The sequence below is a fragment of the Plasmodium inui genome, assembly GCF_000524495.1.
Source record: "Plasmodium inui San Antonio 1 unplaced genomic scaffold supercont1.33, whole genome shotgun sequence".
NCBI classification, from domain to species: Eukaryota; Apicomplexa; class Aconoidasida; order Haemosporida; family Plasmodiidae; genus Plasmodium; species Plasmodium inui.
Genome location: NW_008481867.1, coordinates 1 through 19,751, shown reverse-complemented (window position 1 = coordinate 19,751; position 19,751 = coordinate 1). Strand labels below are relative to the sequence as shown.

General features: G+C 46.4%; 6 protein-coding genes across 6 annotated transcripts; 2 read left to right on the top strand and 4 right to left on the bottom strand.

Annotated features, from left to right (window-relative positions):
• Positions 1-2,472: 2,472 nt before the first annotated feature.
• Positions 2,473-2,928, bottom strand: C922_04969 (hypothetical protein; the record flags this gene model as incomplete). The annotated part of the gene is made up of 1 exon (XM_008820543.1): positions 2,473-2,928. The coding sequence occupies one exon, from the start codon at positions 2,926-2,928 to the stop codon at positions 2,473-2,475; it is 456 nt and encodes a 151-aa protein (XP_008818765.1).
• Positions 2,929-3,772: 844 nt separating this feature from the next.
• On the bottom strand, positions 3,773-5,231 carry C922_04968 (hypothetical protein; the record flags this gene model as incomplete). Its single annotated transcript, XM_008820542.1, has 3 exons — positions 3,773-3,853; positions 4,013-4,960; positions 5,166-5,231. 3 exons carry the CDS (start codon positions 5,229-5,231, stop codon positions 3,773-3,775), a joined length of 1,095 nt encoding a protein of 364 aa, XP_008818764.1.
• A 1,633-nt stretch (positions 5,232-6,864) lies between these two features.
• Positions 6,865-8,793, top strand: C922_04967 (hypothetical protein; the record flags this gene model as incomplete). Its single annotated transcript, XM_008820541.1, has 1 exon — positions 6,865-8,793. One exon carries the CDS (start codon positions 6,865-6,867, stop codon positions 8,791-8,793), a length of 1,929 nt encoding a protein of 642 aa, XP_008818763.1.
• A 1,787-nt stretch (positions 8,794-10,580) lies between these two features.
• Positions 10,581-11,852, top strand: C922_04966 (26S protease regulatory subunit 8 like A; the record flags this gene model as incomplete). Its single annotated transcript, XM_008820540.1, has 1 exon — positions 10,581-11,852. One exon carries the CDS (start codon positions 10,581-10,583, stop codon positions 11,850-11,852), a length of 1,272 nt encoding a protein of 423 aa, XP_008818762.1.
• A 640-nt stretch (positions 11,853-12,492) lies between these two features.
• On the bottom strand, positions 12,493-12,783 carry C922_04965 (hypothetical protein; the record flags this gene model as incomplete). Its single annotated transcript, XM_008820539.1, has 1 exon — positions 12,493-12,783. One exon carries the CDS (start codon positions 12,781-12,783, stop codon positions 12,493-12,495), a length of 291 nt encoding a protein of 96 aa, XP_008818761.1.
• Positions 12,784-14,973: 2,190 nt separating this feature from the next.
• On the bottom strand, positions 14,974-19,713 carry C922_04964 (hypothetical protein; the record flags this gene model as incomplete). The annotated part of the gene is made up of 1 exon (XM_008820538.1): positions 14,974-19,713. A coding segment is annotated over one exon (4,740 nt), but the record flags the coding sequence as incomplete, so codon positions are not given.
• Positions 19,714-19,751: the final 38 nt, after the last annotated feature.

The following is a 19,751-nucleotide window of genomic DNA, read 5'->3' as shown; positions in this document are numbered from 1 at the left end:
AGTTTTAAGAAAAAAACAAAAAATGTATTGCATGCGTGTATACCCTTCGCATGCTCCGTTTGCGACCAATTGGAGGAGAACGGAACGTGCAGATGGGGCTAAGAATGAAGCCATTAGCGCAAGGCTCCGGGTGCATACCGCGTTGAAAAAGGTAATCGGAGCAAGCAGCAAGTGGCGAGCGGCCAAGAGGATAAACGGGTCATTGGAGAAACGCATTGGCATATCAACAAACGGGTAAAGATGAAAGTGGGAGAAAGGGCATTTCGCCAAAAACGAGTAAGGCGATGTATAGTGGGGAGAACTGTGCCGAAAGGGGGACGCTCGTGACCTTCGACAGGGGTATAAAAGAATGAACAAAATTTAGCTAAACGGAGGGTAACTTAAAAGAAGCAGGCGCTGCTGAACGAAACTCTGTAACGGCGAATTTTCACTACATACTCTAACGCAACGCTCGCAGGAGGTGTTTACTCCTTTGTGTGCGTACCTCCACCCTCAACATGTACACGTGCGCACGCACGTACGTACGGACAGATGGACGTATTCATGTATGCACAGTGAGCATACGTAGTGGTAGCATCGCACTCTCCCCAAATAGGCGTATCAGCCCATAACTGAGGAAAACAAGTTATTAAAGATTTATAGCTCCCGAAGGGAGAAGGTAGAACATGAAGCGCATCGCCGTGGAAACGGTCTCTCCTTTTTACATAGTGGATTTTCTCTCTGATTATCCTTTCCATCGTCCTTTTGTCCTTATCAATATACTGTGCAAACATTTGTGAGGGAAGAAAATGAAATTATAAAGTCCCTTGGTTTCCCCATCCTCAATTTAGCGAAACGGCGTGCCTTCTCAATGGCGGGAATTTTTTTAACGAAAGGGAAACTTTTTTTTTTTTCTTTTCACATTTCTTTTCCTTATGTTACAAGGGTAAATGTGGAGATGTGGATCCGTCGGGCTATCCCAAATTCTGCTTTTCCTCTTTTTCTTTTTTGTCCCACTTTGAAATAACCCCCTGTGTAAGACGACTAATTCGTAGCATTGTAGCGTGCATATGTGTCCATTTGGTATAGACAAACCATACGCACGTTTCATTTTTTTTTTCTTTTTCTGAATGAGCGGAGGCGACAAGAAAAACGGCAGTTCTGTAGGTACATATTCAAACCTGCGTAAATCAAACGAGAAGGCGTAGGGGTGTTTACGAAACAGTTTTCCATCAACGGTGTGGCGACTTAAAAAGGGGACATCCACAATGGATTTTATATCATTCTATATGAAGAAGAAATACCAGGTTGGTATCTACTTCAAAGGAGGGACACTAAATGGGCTTAGCAAGGAATAATTTTTTTTCTCTCTCTTTCTTTTTATTCCTTACTCTTTCCCGCATCGATCTATGTTACGGGTTAATGAAAAATACATGGCTTCCTATGCCGATTTGTCTTAATTTATCCGCGCTCACAAAAAAGTGGCGAGTAGGAATATTTTTTCACCCCAAGGGGAAGTGCAAAAGGAAAAAAAAAAAAAAAAACACCAAATTGTACAGCGGAGAAATTATTGTATAGAATTATTTATCGGGGAATGAGCATATGGTGGCTCATTCCGCCGTTATTCCTTTTTTAGGTTTATCACCCCACGCTGGGTGAGCCATTCGTCATTTTGCCGCATCCCGTTCCACATAATCGTAAATGTGAGCAATTGCGTAAATTAGGGGTAATATCAAAATCGTCATTTGGATATGCCTCACCAAGTTGGCATTTGTGGGTGGTGTCCAATTCGCCTGAACGGTTCAAGCAAACACATGGAGAGGAAAAAAAAAAGAAGAAAAAAAAAATGGCTCCACATTTTAGCTAGCTGAATAAACAAATGATCGCTGCTTGGCAGACCAAACTGATAGAAGTGTGTGTAGAACAACACAGCAATGTGCATCGTCCAAATCTGGACAATGAACGTGCGGAACGATTTAGGAAAGACACATGATGCGAACTTTAAACGAATCACTAGAAAGCTCGTTCACACTGTTTATAAGAAATAAAAAAAATGAAAGGATACGAAAATGTGCCATTTAAACTTGAAGGGGATGCTCCACCCAGATAAAAGATGTATGCTAATTTTGAAGCACAATGTTTTTTTTTTTTATTTTTTTTTACGTTCCTTCCCCCTGCTACGTCTGCTTCCATTACTTCACCTCATGCGTTATGTCCCTCACGGGCGGATGTTTCCCCCTTTGGGCACCATTCGAACTGGTGGATGCATCTGAAGAGCTGAGTTTTCCCCCGGGGGGGGACGCAAACATATGGATCAGAAGGGACGGACCAGGCGCACATATAGGCGCACATATAGGCGCACATATAGGCGCACATATAGGGGCACATATAGGGGCACACATAGGGGCACACATAGGAACACACATAGGAACACACATAGGGACAAACCCACGGAACCAGACATCTAACCATGCAATCATTCATCTGACGAACTTACTCGGACGCATCCTCCACCAGACTGGGTGTGAAGTACCTTGAGCTGCATTCATAACGTCTCAAATTTTCGCCCAACAAACTGCCATAGATCAAGTGCGGAAAAATTACGTCCGACGGTTTCCTCATGGTTTCTTCCTCCCATCGAGGGAAGCCATTATCCTTCCTACCCGTGACGGAAGAGCATATAATTTCTTCGACATATTCACCTAAGTAGTAGTTTATGTCATTTTCAAAGGTGTTAAAGACATCTTTATACTTACTTGTCTTGTGTTCTTCTCCTCCCCCCTGTCTGGCACGACGTAGCACATCTTTGATTGAATACTCATCGCATGAAAAATTGTCTACCCACGTTGGAAAGTCGGAAATGACGTTTTGTTTCTGCCTCCTTTGACGCTTTACACTTGTTTTCTTTATCTCCTTAAACGATTTTAGTAGTTTCTCTTCGACATCCATTTTGGCTCACCAGCTTAGAGATGGCCCTAAAAATGGGGTGTAAAATTTTGCACACACACTTGGTAACAGCGGAGGGTGAGATGGACATGCCGCATCAACGATCCCCTACACCATTCATCAATTAAAAGGAAGGGAGCTCACATAGAAACGCCTCTGTCGAGAAAATGATATGACACCTTGAGGTTAATTTTCTGTACGACCGCGTCACCGCATGCCCGTATACCCATATATACTCGTCTACGAAACGATCGAAATAGCCAACTGGGGGGGAGGGTTAAAAGAATGAGCAGAAACGACAGAGGGGGAAAAAATTTCATAGGGCGAAAAATTGCAAACAATTATCTTTCCCCGGGGGGATAAAAAAGTGAGAAAAGAAAAAAAAAAAACCTCAAGGCGTTGTAAACCATCCCACTTTTTCAATTGAAGGGATTCAAAATGTTCATGGGGTAAGAAAAAAAAAAAAGAACTCACCGAAATGGTAAAATGGGTAATAGATTTCGAAAGGGCATTAAAACGCATACTAAACTGAATGGAGAAAATTAAAAGACATACTAAACTGAATGGAAAAAATTAAAACGCATACTAAACTGAATGGAAAAAATTAAAACGCATACTACACTGAATGGAGAAAATTAAAACGCATACTACACTGAATGGAGAAAATTAAGACTCAAATTTGAATTGTACAAACATGAATGGTGTGTTCAATTTACAGCATTTTCTTCCCCTTTGGAAGAGAGCTGTTTATTCAAAGCTCGCTCACGCTGGCCCTTCCACATGCGCGCTTCTGCTCATCTTTGCGTAGTATGTAGACAAGAGGCACCCGCACTGGGACGGAGTCAACTCAGGAATCCTCGTTGAACGCCGCGATGTTAAACTTCCTCGTCTTTTCGTAACCTCTCACGATACTAATTCCGCACATTATCTACAAAAGGGAAGGAGAAAGAATGCAGTTGTGTAGGCATATCAACAGGAGAGCCCCCCCAAAGGAGCTGTGGCGACGTGAATGGCAACGTTAATAAAGCAGTAAACTATATGCACATCGCCGCCATTCCCCTCCTCTTCTAAAACATGCAGGCCGAACCTCTGTCACGTGAACCACCACGGCCAAGTCAGGGGTACCCAAATTAACAGAATAGTTGCTTCCTATGCATTTGTCGAGCACGGTCAGAACGTCTTTTTTCATCAGAGTCTTCGTGTTAGAGCATTTGTAGATCAGGGCCCAGGAAACCTTCTTTCCCGCGGTGTGTTTGTTCTCACTTGGCGTTGTCTCTTCCTTAGCGTGGATCTCCTTCGTCTGGTCTTCCTTCGTCTTATCTTCCTTCGTCTGATCTTCCTTCGTCTGGTCTTCCTTCGTCTTATCTTCCTTCGTCTGATCTTCCTTCGTCTGGTCTTCCTTCTTCTCACCCTGGTCCTTTTCACCTTCCTCCTTCTCACCTTCCCCCTTTTCACCCTCCTCCGCCGAGACGTTCATCATCTTGGATAAATGGCCAACGGTGAAACTCTCCTGCACGCACGTCCCGTCAGGAAAGTTTTTCTTCACAAGTGGCAGAATGGCCTTTATGAAGGGAGACAAGTGTGGCTTGCAGATGCAGTCTAGTGGAATAATTTTACAGAGGTGTCGGAGAATATACTTTTCCTTCCTGTTGTGAGCTAAGATGAAGATTTTCTGGACAATGTCCGATGGGTTCTTCTCACTTATGTTATTAAATTTTATGAAGGTGAAATTTTTTACTATATTTCGAAGCGGGGCAAAGCGGTTGTACTCCATATTTTCCTTCTCAATTTCGTCATTAAGTTGTTTTTCCATGCGGCCTGGCTGTCCTTCTGGTTCCGCTTGCTCCCCGTTCAGTTTGTCCTCCTTCTGCGACTGCTCCTCCTTCTGCTGCTTCACCGGCGCTTCACCTGCCTCACTGGGAAAGTGGACCTTCAGGAAATTCAAAAATTCCTTTATGCCTACGGTCATTCGCTTGGGGCTCAGCGTCGAGATCAGGATCCCCTTGCAGTCTGCGTTCACGTTTATCTTCTGCCTCTGCGCGGGGGTGGGAAATGAAGCGGAGGAAGTGGAAACGCGGAAGTGACCGGGTGAACGCGGAAAAGTCTGCGCATCAGATTTCTCCCTCCCCAGAGTTATGCCCCACCAGGGAGACGCTCTCGGAATAACCACCCAGCCCCCCCACTTAGGACTGCGACGTAATTATGCACTCGGGGGGGGCGACGAGGGCACGTCCTATTACCTTAGCCTGGTGTCTGCTCCCTTCAAAGAGGTACTGGTTGGTCCTCTTCGTTTTTTTATACTCCATGGTGAATTCGCAGAGGAGGGATAAGAGAAGGAACCCGGTCAGAAATTTTATTTTGCAAAGATGGTCAACCTGTTGACTTCTCACCTGATCGGCCTGATGACTTGGACGGTGCGTGGCGTCCTCTACAGTCAGTCCGCACAGCCGCCGACACGGGTATATAATACACGAGTATAGTACACTCCCTTGCTAATCGCTGCACCTGTAATTGCGACGAAGAAGCAATTTCCACAAAAAAGGAGAAAACTGCTTCGGCCTATTGAACGAATGGGAATTTCCCAAGCAGAGCAGCCAGAGTAGCCTGATCCACTGTGCGCTCGAATGGGGGGACGGATGGAAGGACAGATGGAGGAACCGCTGGATGGACGGACTCAAGGGTTATCCTTCCCCCACTTCAAAATGACGTCATTACCCACGTATGGCAAAATTGTAAGTCACTCAAATGGTAATATTGTACTCCTAACTAGCCAAAAAAAAAAAAAAGAATTACACGAAATGGGAAAAATATATATGTATATATGCATATACATTTCTATGCAAACTGGTCGCAGGTATGTATTATTATAGTTGCTACTCTCCGGTGGAGTAAAAGAAAAAACAAGTGTCACTATTTTGTGGGTCACATGAGGGGAGGTTAAAATTGAAGTGAGAAAAAAAAAAAAAATGACTTCATTATTTGACAAGAAATATACGCAAATGAGTAGTAAACAAATGTAGAGAGCATTTGTACGTGTAGGGATTTGGTGGCGCTCTTTTATTCTTCCTGCCCCACGTCATATATATCATAGGTCGTGCAAGAACGCGCCACTCGCTTGGCTTCACGCTGCAACAGCTGGAAGAGGAGAGCGCCGGGATGGCTTTGCTGAAACAACATCCCCCAACGCAACAAAATTTGAAAGCAAAAGTGAAAGCACTCTCCCCGATATTGTTGCACGTTCAGCTCAACGGCATGAAAAGGCTGAACAGGGACTTTATTGCCACAATTTTATTTTAATATGAGTAACCATATTTGGAGATATTTTTCCCCCCCTCGCGCAATACTCCAACGGGGGAGCATTTTCCATCCGCACCTGTGCGGAAAAAAGGAGGGCGGCGGGGAACCTCCTATTCTGTGATGGTGTAACTTTCCCATAATTTCCCTTAACGTACAAACGTGAGGAACCAAAACGGAGTTTTATTATGTCTCCCTCGGGAATCTTTTCTTGAAGTGAACAACTGCTCTCTCGCAACATTCGGTGTCCCCCTTTTTGGACATCTTTCCCCCTTGAGCAGTAAATTCCGCCACCGCCCTCCAAGGGGACATCCATTTGATAAAACTGCTTCCCTTTTTTACCCCCCTGAACGAGGCCTAAAAAGAACTCATTCGAGTCGGCATTATACAGATCGACAAACGTGAAAATACGCTCACCGCTAACGAAAGGAAGGACGCGGAAAAGCCACACGTGATTGTTGTCGATAGCTCCACATGTGTGAAAAAAAAAAAAAAAATGTGGACGGGCATATCCATTTTGACAGCCACCACGAGGGGGTACACTGTTACTGAAGCGAAGGCGCTTGAGCGAGGATAAATACACATTACAGCGCTGCACTTGGATAATACCAAAGTAGAGAGATTTTCCCCCATGGACTCTCCAAAATGAACAGGCATGTTGTGCGCCTACTCGTCGACGGAAAACTGATCGAGAAAAAAAACATCGACACGCAAATAATCCAGCGCAACTTAGAGCATGTCATCCTACATTTTGATCAGTACAGTCAAGAAACGGGCATCTCTGCATTGCTCAAAAAAATCATTCCCTATACAAAAAATACTTCCCTGGGGAGTGTCCCCTTGAAATATTTATATTCCCATGTTGTTGAGCCGCTACTAAACGAGGGAAACATCGACCCAGAATGCTTACCAAATCTTGTTCATACATTTAAAAGAGGTGAAGACTGTAACGACGTGGTGAAAAAATTGAATGATTACATCACCTGTTCCATTCGGCGTGGAAAAATATCTCTGCAGAATGACGCACACAACTGGGTCAGTGTTGTGCAGGTATTTTCTGCTAAATGGAGATGCATCAATTTTATGCCCCTGCTGAGGCACCTTCTGGTGAAGGGCACCTTTGCACAGTCGTGCGGCGGTGGTACACACCACACTGAGATGAGTGAACCCCGCAACGTGGAAGCACCTATCCCAAATGAAATACAAATTCAACACAGCGAACTCGATCACTGCGAAGCGTTCCATCCCATTTCTTCCCATCATCTGCGCTACGCAACGTTGGAAAGCCTCCCCCCCAGGACTTTCTGCACACTGCTGAACGTGCTGTCTAAAGTTAAAATGCAGAACAGACCAGATCCCATCTTCACATCCTTTCTCCGTGAAAAAACGATCCAAATGCTTCCCTACATGAGCAACATAGACTTGTGCCAGCTCGCTGAAGCCCTACCACAACTGCTATGTGTGGATAGGGAAATTGTTTCCACACTGATAGAACCTGAAGTGCTCAAAAGGGTAACCTCCTTTGACGTTTTGCAGTTGTCCATGATCTTTCATTCTCTCTCCAAATATTGGAAGGACTTAAAAAAGAAACAACTTTTCTCCGTACTCTTCATGCGGAAGATAAAAAAATATTTGGAACTATATTCATTACGCAGTCAGGAGGAGAAATATATCCTGCACAGTCCGAACAAGAATACGCTGATCGAAATAGTGCCCATGTTTTTTTTGGCTTATGTGAAGAACACACACTACATCTTCCCGTACTATTCTTCCTTTTCCAATTTCGTCCTTCTGCAGTTTTCGATTTTGTCCAAGTGGCTGCATCGCTCTCCTCTCTTTGAAGGAAATTACCAAAGTGGGATACCAAATCAGCAGGTGGAGCGACTCTCCCTGAATAGGTATCACCACCCGCAGTTAGCAGACAACGGAGGAAGCCATTCTCCTCCTTACTTACGCCACACCAACCAAACGTTATCCAATTTGCTGTACGCTTTTATTGGCTACCTTTACAACATTAGCACACTGCAGTACAAGGGGGAACAAAGCAGATCATTCACCAGGCACCTCCATTTAACACTGGACAACATTTATCAGCTCCTCTCCCACTTCATCCTTTTTTATCATCACAGGGAAGTGGTCACAAATGGGACGCAGTTCATTCTGCCAGTGCACAAATCCCAGCTTCTAATCTTTTTGTACACCTACTGGGGTTTCCTACTCGATTTGCACTCCCGCGTGGATTATTCCACAAGGGTGAAAAAAAAAAACAATGTAGCCTTAACCGTTCAGGCAAAACGGCACGAAAAAGAAAATACCAGGCTCACCGCTGACTCATTCTTTTTCATCAAATTGGAGAACGTGAAGAAGCTAAGTTTTCTCCTTGAACTTTTGGACGACATTAACCTAAACGCCTTGATGAAAGAAACCTTACATCAAAAGAACAAATACGTCAGTCATATTTATTCACAGATACTCAATGTGGCTAACAACTCGGTAGGAGTTCACCACCGGGCAGCTCTACACTTCAGCAGACGAGTGGTGGGGCCATACACAACTTCTGAACTGTGCAGGTGAAAAGTGGTAAAAAAAGAAAAAAAAAAAAAAAAAAAGCGCAACCATAAAGTGACCAAGCAAATTGGCTAGCTCCCCATATATGAATAACCTGCTAACCTCAAAAGTGACATTTGTCAAATCTGTCCTTCTTCAGAAACATTAAGATGTGCATAGCTCCCCTTGTGATGCGCAAATATGTCACCTTTACTGTGTCTGCTCCATTTGTATGCCACTTATTTGATAAATTTGTTTACCATTTCATAGCTTTAACTTTTTTCAAAGGGGTATACTATACCATACTCCACGTGGTCGGCTTCTTCCGTGCTGTCAGTAACTCCTCCATTTTTTTATTCTTGCTCCCAACTCAAGGAATGCTGCTGCACACTTGGCCACGTGAATTCATGTTTCTATTGGCCTGCCCCCAACGCAAACGTCACCACTTGGTGAGGAACATCAATGTGGACGTCTCACGTTGTTCCTTCTCTCCGGACTACTATGCCAATGGTCCACATCCGCGAAAAGAAGTGATATAAAGGAGAAGACACATAAAATAGACGTCCTCACCTTTTGCCTCAAAACGGTGTACTTATTTTTTCTTTTCACCCATTCTGCCCATCACACAGAACTGAAATAAGGAGCGTATACTTCTATTCACCTTGTGTCCGTCCTGTTCACATGCCGACAAGCGGGGCATGTCCCTCTCCGCAGGGAATACAAAAACAGAGCAACGCGTTCATTTAAGGGGGAAGTAGCACCAGGGAGGAGGAGAAAGAAAATAAATGCCACGTCAAAGCGGCTGAATAAATGGCACAGCTTTTTTTTTTAAAAATAAACTATCCTAGCAACTTCATTCTCCTTCATTGGAAAAAGTTGCAATCCTTGGGATTCTCCTTCGCGCAAAGCTTACGACAAGTCGGGTGTTTCGCAAAAATGAGAAAGGAAAGATCAGAGAATTTTTGAATTGCAGAGTGGCAAAAGACACGCATATTAATTACACCCCAAATGATGCTCCACGAATGCAGGGTGCCAAACGAAATAGCGCCTGGTCGCTCCCAACCCACGCAATGCCGCCCTGGCGCAACTTCCGGCCATACCCTCGTGAGGAGATCTACTGACATAAAACGCAAGGCAAAAAGTCGGGGCCCCACCAAATGCGGAAAAAAAAAGAAAAAAAAAAAACCAATGCTTTGCGACGTTAGTTAATGCGCAACTCACTGGAGATGCAGTCTCCGCAACACGCAAAGGAAAAAAGTGCCAAAACGGTCAGCAGTGTAAGTGAACAGCGCGGAATGGAAGCGAACGATTTGGCGGATAGGAAACAGAGCATACGTTCACACGGCCATACTTTGAATGTTAAGCAGCCCTCGCGGCGCTCACACCTTTCGCGAGCTTCCCCTTTTGAATAATCCTTCCCCCGGTTTCCACGTTTTAAATCTGCATTCGCCTCTTAGTTGCGTTTGCAGTTGCATCGGTAATTTAGTTGCATTTTCATTCTGATTTTATTTTACCTAATTTTACTTTATTTCTCCCCCTTCCTGCTTCTAATGCGCTCTTTTGCGACGCAAGCGTGGAGTTAACCCGGTACACCCGCCGAGCCGACTCGTGGCACGCCCTCCGCAGTTACATTAGCGTAAGTGTGCCCTTTCCTCTGCGAGGGGGCAAACAGAATTGCGCAATCGCCTAGTAAGGCGGTGTACGAAGGGGCGTGAAACGCGAAAGAACCAGTCAAACCACTCTCTATCAAACCACTCGCCAAAGAACAACTCCCCGCCAAACCGCTCCCCACCAAACCACTCGCTACCCCCCCCATGGCGGCCGTGGACATGCAAGTGCGGTCGGGCCAGCTGGCGGAGGAGCCCAAGAAGGACAAGCAGGACCCCGGAGGGGTGAGAAACAGCGAGGATGAAATGCAATCGGGCATCAAAACCTATTACGAAATGAAAATTGAGGAATACGAATCGATAATAAATAAGAAGTTACAAAACAAAAAAAGGTTAGAAGCTCAGAGAAATGAATTGAATACAAGAGTGAGGGAACTCTGTGATGAGATTCAGTACTTGCTGGAAGCCGCGTCCTATGTTGGAGAAATTGTCAAACCGATGGGGAAGAATAAAGTACTAGTTAAGATAAACCCGGAAGGGAAATACGTCGTGGACATAGCACATAGTATAAATATTGCTCAGTGCACTCCAAACACGAGAGTGGCATTATATAATGATTCTTATAAGCTACATAAGATCCTTCCGAGCAAAGTGGACCCCCTTGTCTCTCTCATGAAAGTGGAAAAGGTACCTGACTCCACCTACGAGATGGTAGGTGGGTTAGATCAACAAGTGAAAGAAGTGAAGGAAGTAATCGAATTGCCAGTCAAACATCCAGAGATTTTCGAATCACTGGGAATTTCACAGCCTAAGGGGGTTTTACTATATGGACCACCAGGGACAGGAAAGACTTTACTAGCCAGAGCAGTAGCACATCATACGGATTGCACGTTTATAAGGGTCTCCGGATCGGAACTTGTCCAAAAGTACATCGGTGAAGGATCACGAATGGTGAGAGAGTTATTTGTCATGGCAAGGGAGCATGCTCCGTCGATCATTTTTATGGATGAAATTGACTCCATTGGAAGTCAAAGGATAGAAGGAGAGCACGGAGATTCAGAAGTGCAGAGAACGATGATGGAGCTTCTAAATCAGTTGGATGGATTTGAGTCCACACAGAATATTAAGGTGATAATGTGCACAAATAGAATCGATATTCTCGATGAGGCTTTGCTAAGGCCAGGACGAATCGACAGGAAAATTGAATTCCCCAATCCGAATGTTGAAGCTCGAATGGAGATTTTAAAAATCCACAGCAGGAAGATGAACCTCATGAGAGGAATCGACATGATGAAGATTGCCACTGATATGAACAACTGCTCTGGAGCGGAAGTAAAAGCTGTCTGCACGGAGGCCGGCATGTTTGCCCTGCGCGAGAGGCGCGTCCACGTCACGCAGGAGGACTTTGAGATGGCCGTCGTAAAGGTGATGAAGCAGGACGCCGAGAAGAACTTCACCCTGCGCAAGCTGTGGAAGTAGGAGAGAAGTTGTGCGGCAGTTTTGCAGACGTAGTGTTGAAGCGATGGAGTGGTAAAGATGAAGCGTCGATTTGTTCCCACCTGTTGGCATCCCCCACTTGTGGGGCCATTTCCCCCCCCTCCCGACGGCTCGCACAACGATTTGTTGCTAGCTCCAAAGGGGATATTCAAAAAGGCAGTCACACATAAGACACATGGTAGGGACAACGAGCAGGGAGACCGCCCCCCACCTCTGTCACACATAAGACAGATGGAAGAGACAACGAAACAGGAGCACCCCCACCCGTGACACACCTCTCCCCCCATCTTCTACACTTCGCGGCAGCGCGAAACATTTTTTTAGTTGTTAATGCGTTCCCTTTTATATACGCCCAGAGCGCGCAAAAAAAAGAAGAAAAAAAATACATTTTGAATCGGCGACACGCGCGTGTGCGTAGTTTCATAATTAAAGCGTCGCCTGCGCCGCAAGGAAAAAAAAAAACAAAAATGAAAAAAAAGAAAGGCAAATGAAAGCAAATAAAAACAAATCAGAACAAATGAAAAAAAACGGAAAAAGGTTAAAATTAATCTGTGGTCTAAAAAGCTAATGCTGCATTCTGTCAGTGCGGGGAGAAGTTATTTACTATCAACACCTGCATACGTTAAGCCTCCACGTGTGTACTTCTGCCCCTTTTCGCTGCCTCCGTTGTGAGGCCCACATAGTTTGCCACTTTCTCAATTTTGTCTTCCTCACTCTTCTCTTCCCTTTCGCTGAGAAGCTTGCTGTAGTCGTGCAACACCTGCCGATAGTTTAGGTATTCCTTAAGCAGTGGATCATTCCGAAGGAGCTTTTCCCTTCCCCATTTTTTCAGTTCCTGCAGGGCACTCTCGTCCAATTTGTGTTTCTCCCGGGCGTTCAAAACGCGCAGGAAGTTCCTAAATAATCTGTGCATATGCGTGGTGGGGACCGCCTGTATAAGCACCTTGTTTGTCTGCCGTTGACCTGTGGTATGCTCCCTTTGGCTCAATGTTCCTACCCCCTCGGTTACGATACCCACGCGTAGGCGTACGTTTCCGCGTCCTTCTCCACGTGTGGTTATTTCTCTCTCCACAGTGATGACTTTCCTAACAGAGGTGACACTTCTTCTATGGAGAAAAAGGGTTACCCCGTTTAATTAACTCCGTTCGGAATATTCATGTAAAAAATGCGAATGGGGAAATGTCCTCACATGTATATCCTCCTTCTGGTCACTATATACTTCCTGCAGCGTTGCATTCTTTTTCACCAAAATGGGTGGCAGCCGTTTCGCGTTACCTTGGCTGGGATGACGTCGCGCAGCCGGGACTTACTCCCATTTGGACGGAAAAAAAAAGGCACTAAAGGGAATGAAGTCAAATAAATGAAGTCAAAAAAATGAAGTCAAAAAAATGAAGTCAAAAAAATGACGTAAAATGAAAACACCACAAAAGATCAACTTGTGCAAACATCCCCGCGGGGGAACCTGCCAAACGACCAAACCCCGTTCACCTTCCGTGCAGCAAGTTATTCACAGAGAAAATTGCGGAGGGGCCTCAAACGGGCTTAACATTTATCCTCACCTACCTACGGAGGTGATTCACAAGGGACAATATTGTTCAGCAATAAAGTGTTGCTGCTGTTCCACAGTTGGATTTCTATACCCATGTGCAGGCTTCGCGACATTCAAGATATAGCGAAGAGGGGGGAGGGGCGGCACGAGTTTCTTCTTCGCATTACGCGAATGATCTACCTTTACTGAACCATGCCCCAGTGGAATCAGCTGTCCGGCCGCCGGACGAGCAGAGCGCTCCCATGATGATCCCAGCGTCGGTAGAACTCGCACCAAAGGTGCAGCCACTTAGGGTAACCACTAGAAAGAGCCGCTTAAACAACATCCCACCCAAACGAATGCGAAAATAATCTCTTTTGTTAAATTATTCTGCATGTTGTTCGAATTGTACAGTCTATTAGAATATTAGGCAAAAAAAGGAAAAAAAATGGGGTACACATGCGGAGGGGAAATATTAGATCCCCCCGCAAGACTTCACGCGAATCTTGATGGAGAAGTTCACATGGGCGCCGCACTTTCCTACACACAAAAGAACGTTCGTACACACATGTACATATGTCTTAGCCATTTATGTACAGCATGCACCTGTACAAACTAACGCAGGCAGCTGCGCGTGCACACAAAGAGGAGCAGGGGGAGAAGTGAAAAATGATAACAAAGAGGAATGCAAAGCGAGGTAAGAGGTAATGGCGAATGGAAAATAAAATGCGAAAAAAAGGCAAGAGAAAGAAGAAGAGGAGGAAGAAGAAGGGGGTCAAGCTCAATCCGAGGAATATGCCCCCACGGTGAAGGCATGCCAACCGAGTGGATCCTCACCGATCTGACCGATGGGACTCATACGCCTTGTCCTACTCACCCACTCAGTGGACACACAACACAACGACTCTTAACAAGGAGAATAGAATTTAAAAAAAAAAAAGCTTCTGCTTGCTGTCATTCACTTGCTGCTTAACAAGAAAAATTGAAAAAAAAAAAAAAAAAGGGCACTCCCGCGAAAACGCCAGTTCGGGGGCATCACGGGGAAGTGCCAAAATGGTGACATGGCTAAAGGGGCCAATGGTAGGATGATCCGAGGATAGGATGCTCAAATGGTAGGTGCTAAAATGGTAGGTGCGAAAATGGAGATTCTCCAATGCCGACGTGCTAAACTGCATAAGAGGGCAGGCCAAGTCACGACTGTCTAAGTCGCTCTCTTTCGTGCGATATGGTAAAGGGAAGAGTAGATCCCGTGATGAGGGTGGCATTGCCACAGGTAATGCTTCTGCATCAAGTTGGGTTGTTTCTTCGCTTCGTCGCTTCATCGCTTCATCGCTTCTCTTCCGCTCTACTGCACATCTCCGCATCTAAACTTTTCTCGCCCGGCGCAGTGTATGGATCCCCTTCTTTGGATAACCCCAGCGCAGGTACCCCGACCTGGGGGGAAAACATGCTCTCCTGTTTATTCACAAATGGGAGACACTAACTTAATTCGGGCTGTCCTCCTGATTTACACAGCGATCCCCTCTTCTGCGTGACAAACGAAACTGCTCCCAAACCGCCAACACAAGTGATGGCCTAAGCGCTACAATTCCCCTCGTTCGCCCCAGTCATCGGTGCGCCTGTTCCTCCCACGTTTGTCGTCTCATTCGTGCCACCAAAACCCACCTGCTCGTTGAATGGCAGCCCCTGCATCGCTTCTTTGTTCCCATACGTCTCTGCACTTCCACTGGGTACGACGAAACTGCCTCCATCCATTGCGAAGTTATTGTTAACACTACTCAAGGAGATTTGCCCCGCGGTGTTTGGTAAGCTACAGCTCTGGTTGTTTGCGCTTCCGTAATGCATGGGCGGGTAGTTATTTCCGCTTGGGCCACTTACATTCAGATTTATGCCTCCTTCCACGGGAGCTCCACCGGGGTAAAGGGGCTGCTGCTGATGCGGAGGATGCGAATTAGGCGGATTATGCTGATGATGCGCGTGGGAGTGGTGGTTAATCGGGTGATTATTCATGCCTGAATTTTCCAATCGGACACCACCATACGGCATCGCCATCATAGGTGATGTATCCCTTCCGTTAGCGCCGCAGCCGGGAGCGGACATATCCCCTCCTGATAATATGCCTGAACTGTTGAGGCCATTCTGAACAACGTTGTTTTGTAAGGTAGCCATTGAAGTGGTATTCTTTGCATTGGTACCATGACTCATATCTGTGCTACTTCCTGAGGGCATCATCATATAGTTCATTACGTTTTCAATTCGATTTGTCTCTTCCTTCTGATTTGCCTCCCCCGGTGCGGAATTAACACCAGACGGGGCCGCTGATGAGACGAAGTGTGTTGGCTTCTCCTGTGCTAGCGCCACGCTCTGCATGATGTCACTGTTACCAATTCGGCTTCTCACATTGGTCACGTGGTAACCGCTTAACCCTGCAGCTGAGGAACCGACCGTTCCGGTAGTGGCCCCTGTCACATTGGTACTACTCTCGCTGGCGTTTAGATTCGGCAATTTGCTCTTAAGGGGGTCAGCCCCTGGTGTCACAGCCCCTCCTGTCGCTGCTCCCGCCCCCCCTGGGGGGATCGAGTCATACGCTTCATTCCTCGGATAACCAATATTGTACGCGTTGAAGTTACCATAGGGGCTGTTCATATTGCTGTAGGGGGGTGCTAAACCTCCACCCAGGAAATTGGGATACCTCTTGAACACCCCTGCTACGGATCCGATCCCTGCTCCGCCGCCTCCTGTTGGTGGTCCTGATGCTCCAGTTGCCCCGTTTGCTCCTGTTGGTGGTCCCGCTCCTCCTGGCGCTGTTGCTCCCCCCCCTGCCTTGTTCATTTTATCGTAACTCATATTTTGGAAATTTCCCAAATTGTAATTATAGTTCATCATGTCGTTATTCATATAGGGGAACTTCAAATTGTACATGTTATTATACATAGAGTTGGATGGCATGTTATTCATTGCGTTTCTGTTTAGCATGTACGGCGGGTACTTGTTCATAGGGTCCAGGTAATTCATCCCGCTGTTCATCCCGCTGTTCATCCCGCTGTTCATCCCGCTGTTCATCCCGCTGTTCATCCCGCTGTTCATCCCGCTGTTCATCCCGCTGTTCATTCCGCCGCTCATGCCGCTGCTCACCCCCCCGTCCGCGCCGCTTACCGTGTTCATCATATTAATGGGGCCAGAAATCGGCGTCGCGATAGGGGTCGCCATAGGACTCGTCATGGACGAACCCGGCATCCCGGTTCCACTCATCTCATTGGGCCCTTCGCCCTCCTGGGTGTTGCCACTCAGGGGACCCTTCGTTCCGGCATTGCCACCGGGACCCATGGCGCTGCTATTGATGATGCTTCCTGTGCTTATGGGTGTCCCATTTGCCGCGGACCCCCCCTCGCTCTTGATCTCCTTGCCAGTACCGCCGCTCACCCCGCTAACACCGCTCCCCGGTGGCGCACCGCCATTTTGACCGTACATCCCCCCAGCGGCGGCATTGTTCAACATGTACATATAATATTGCCCATACGGCTGCGGATTGTACATGTAGTGGAAGTTGTAATTCCCGGGGGGGCTGCCATCCATTTTGGTCCCCCTCATGTTAAGCATATTAGTCTGCATGCCAAAGGGGGTGTTCATATTAGGGCTAATAAAACTGTTAACGTGCATAGTAGGATTAAAATACTTTGCATCCATAGTACCGTTATTGTAGAGAGATTCATGATTTACTCCATGATTCATAGAAAAGTCGCTGTAATGGATCGTATCACCTCTAGGTTTAATTATGGAGTGGCTTCTAGTTCCGTACTTAATAGAAACAGCTGGTTTGGTGGCTCTCTTAGTGTAGGGCGTTTTTCTTACCCTGGTGGAGGTGCCCGTAGCTTTCTTCGCTTCGTTGCCCTGCGTTACTGCTGAAAGGGGATTATTCGGGTGGTAGACAAACCCGGCTATGGATCCAACAGCGCATGAAGGAGATGCCCCTCCTACGAGTGCTCCCTCTTCTGTGAGAATCTTTTTCTTTCGTCCTCTCTTCTTTTTCTCCGATTTTTTCTTGCGGCCTCTCTTCTGAGGGACTTTCACGATACTTCCCGTGCCCATCGCACCTGCGTTCGGACCGTGGAGATTCTTCAGCGCGCCTATTGCTCCGCCAACCGCCCCGGCAGCTACCCCCCCAGCTGCTAATAGTACTCCCCCTACGGCCGTCCCACCGACACTTTTGTTGAGAGAAGCCTCCCCAATTCCACCCTTGCCAATAGAGGAAGCCATACCAACAAGACCACTTCCACTCTGCAGGTATGCCTGATTGTCCATTCCGTCCAACTCTCCCACGAAGCCGCTACCCTTCTGAGCATTCCTCGCCGCCAACCTAAACGAACGATCATTCTTCTGGTAGTTAATTTTCTGTATAGCATACGGATTGTTGGCATTAACACCAGAGGCATAGCTACTACCTCCCCCTCCGTACATGCTACCACCACCTTCATTCTTTTTCTTTCTCATCTTATCATTGTCCAAGTTGAAGTCTTCTACCTGCTTATGCTGCCTCTTCTTTGATAGTATCAACGAACCACCGTCCAGATTAAGGTCAGAACAGAGCTTCTTCTGCTGCTTCAGAATTCGACTTCTGTTTCTTCTTTCCCTGCATATTTTATTATACCTCTCGATGATGGTCTCCCCCATTACCTTCGTTTGGGTATCTTTCAACAGATTATATCCTATGTTGTACAAGACATTATCATCATCACAAAGGAACTCGAAAGTCCCTTTCTCCTCCTTCTCCACGTACAACTTAAATTCGATGTCAATGGTGTCATTTACGATGAGCCAATATTTGTCATTGTTTACCTTCCCGAGGTATCCATTGTTGTAGTTTATTTTTTCCTCCGTCAACATTTTCTTTAAGTTATTACTTTCGCATAGGACTAAATTGAGAAGCATTCTAATGATCCTCAATTTTGAGATCACGGTGAGGTCGTCCCACTCGAGAAACAGCTTTTTGCTCAATCGTTTGTTATCTTGCAGGTCTTCGTTCTTCACTCCGTCCATGAGCTGACCATTTTCGTTGTTCGCCGTCCCCCCGAGAGTATTACTACTGTTAGTAGAATTCTCCGCCGCAGAGGTGGCCTTTCTAGTGATCGCTCCGTGTCGCGTCGTTCTTACGATAAATGCCTTTTGCATCGCCTCAACCGCTTCCGTGGTGTCGCTCTTCTCCGCCTGGAGAGCTTCCCCTTCGCTCGATCTGGTCCTTCTACGTTCTCTGTCTGCTCCTGAGCCTTTCCTCTTAGCACCGTCGTCTGCGTCGCCCAACGAGGATTCGTCCTCTCCTTGGGGCTCCCCCGTTTGGGGGCTCCTGTCCCTGTGAGACTTCTCCGCTTTGCCGTGACTGCTCGATTTCTTACGCGCGTCACCGGCGTCATCCGCGTCACTTGCGTCTTTCGCTTCATCCGAAGGGGGGTAACGGCCCTGTGCCTCGGATGAGTCCTCGGCGTCGTCCCCGTCGATCGCTTCGTCCAAGTGGTTCTCCTTCTCATTCTCACTGTCATTTTCGTCGTCCTCCCCATCGGGCTCCTCCTCGTCGAACTCGTTCCCGTCCTCATTCAAGTCCTCATTCACGTCGTCATTCGCATCTTCATTCATCTCCTCGTTCACCTCGTCTAAGAGCTCCTCCGCCTTGATATCCTCCTGCGCCTTGGCTTGCTTCTTCTTGTCATTCTTCTTCTTCTTGGAACTGCTGCCCCCACCCGACGTGCCGCCACCAGCTCCCGATTTGTTCTTCCTGTCTCTTCTCCCCTCCATCACAGGGAAAAGCTCATTGAAGTTTACGACTCTCATCAGGGACTCCTGCTTATCCTCAAAAATGCGAGAAATATATTTGTACATAAATATCGACTTAGAGTTAAAATACCTTCCTAGAAAAAAAAATAATTTGAGGATGAACGTCCTGCCAAATTCGGTGGTCTCTTTATTCTGAAACATCTCATCGATGTCTTTGAAATTCCATGTCATCTTGAGGATATCTTTGTACACTGTTAGGAAAAGCAACACCATGACGTAATTGGGATTGTTAACAAAGAGGATGGACTCATCGTCTACATAGGTGGGTAGTCTCATTTGCTTAATATAACTCTCCTTGAGATGCATTCTCCTTTCCCTCTCTTCCAGGGCACTTTTCCTGGCGTCCAGGGAATAATCGTCAAGGTAGGAGTTCTCTTCCGCATGGTTCACCGACGCCTTTTCGCTTTTCACGTTGTTCTTTTTCTTATTATTGTTTTTGCTGCTGCCCTTGTTCTTGTCCTTGTTGCTGTCCTTGTTCTCGTTTTCCTTCTTCACAGCCTCCTCTCTCTTGCTGCTGCTTCCTTTGC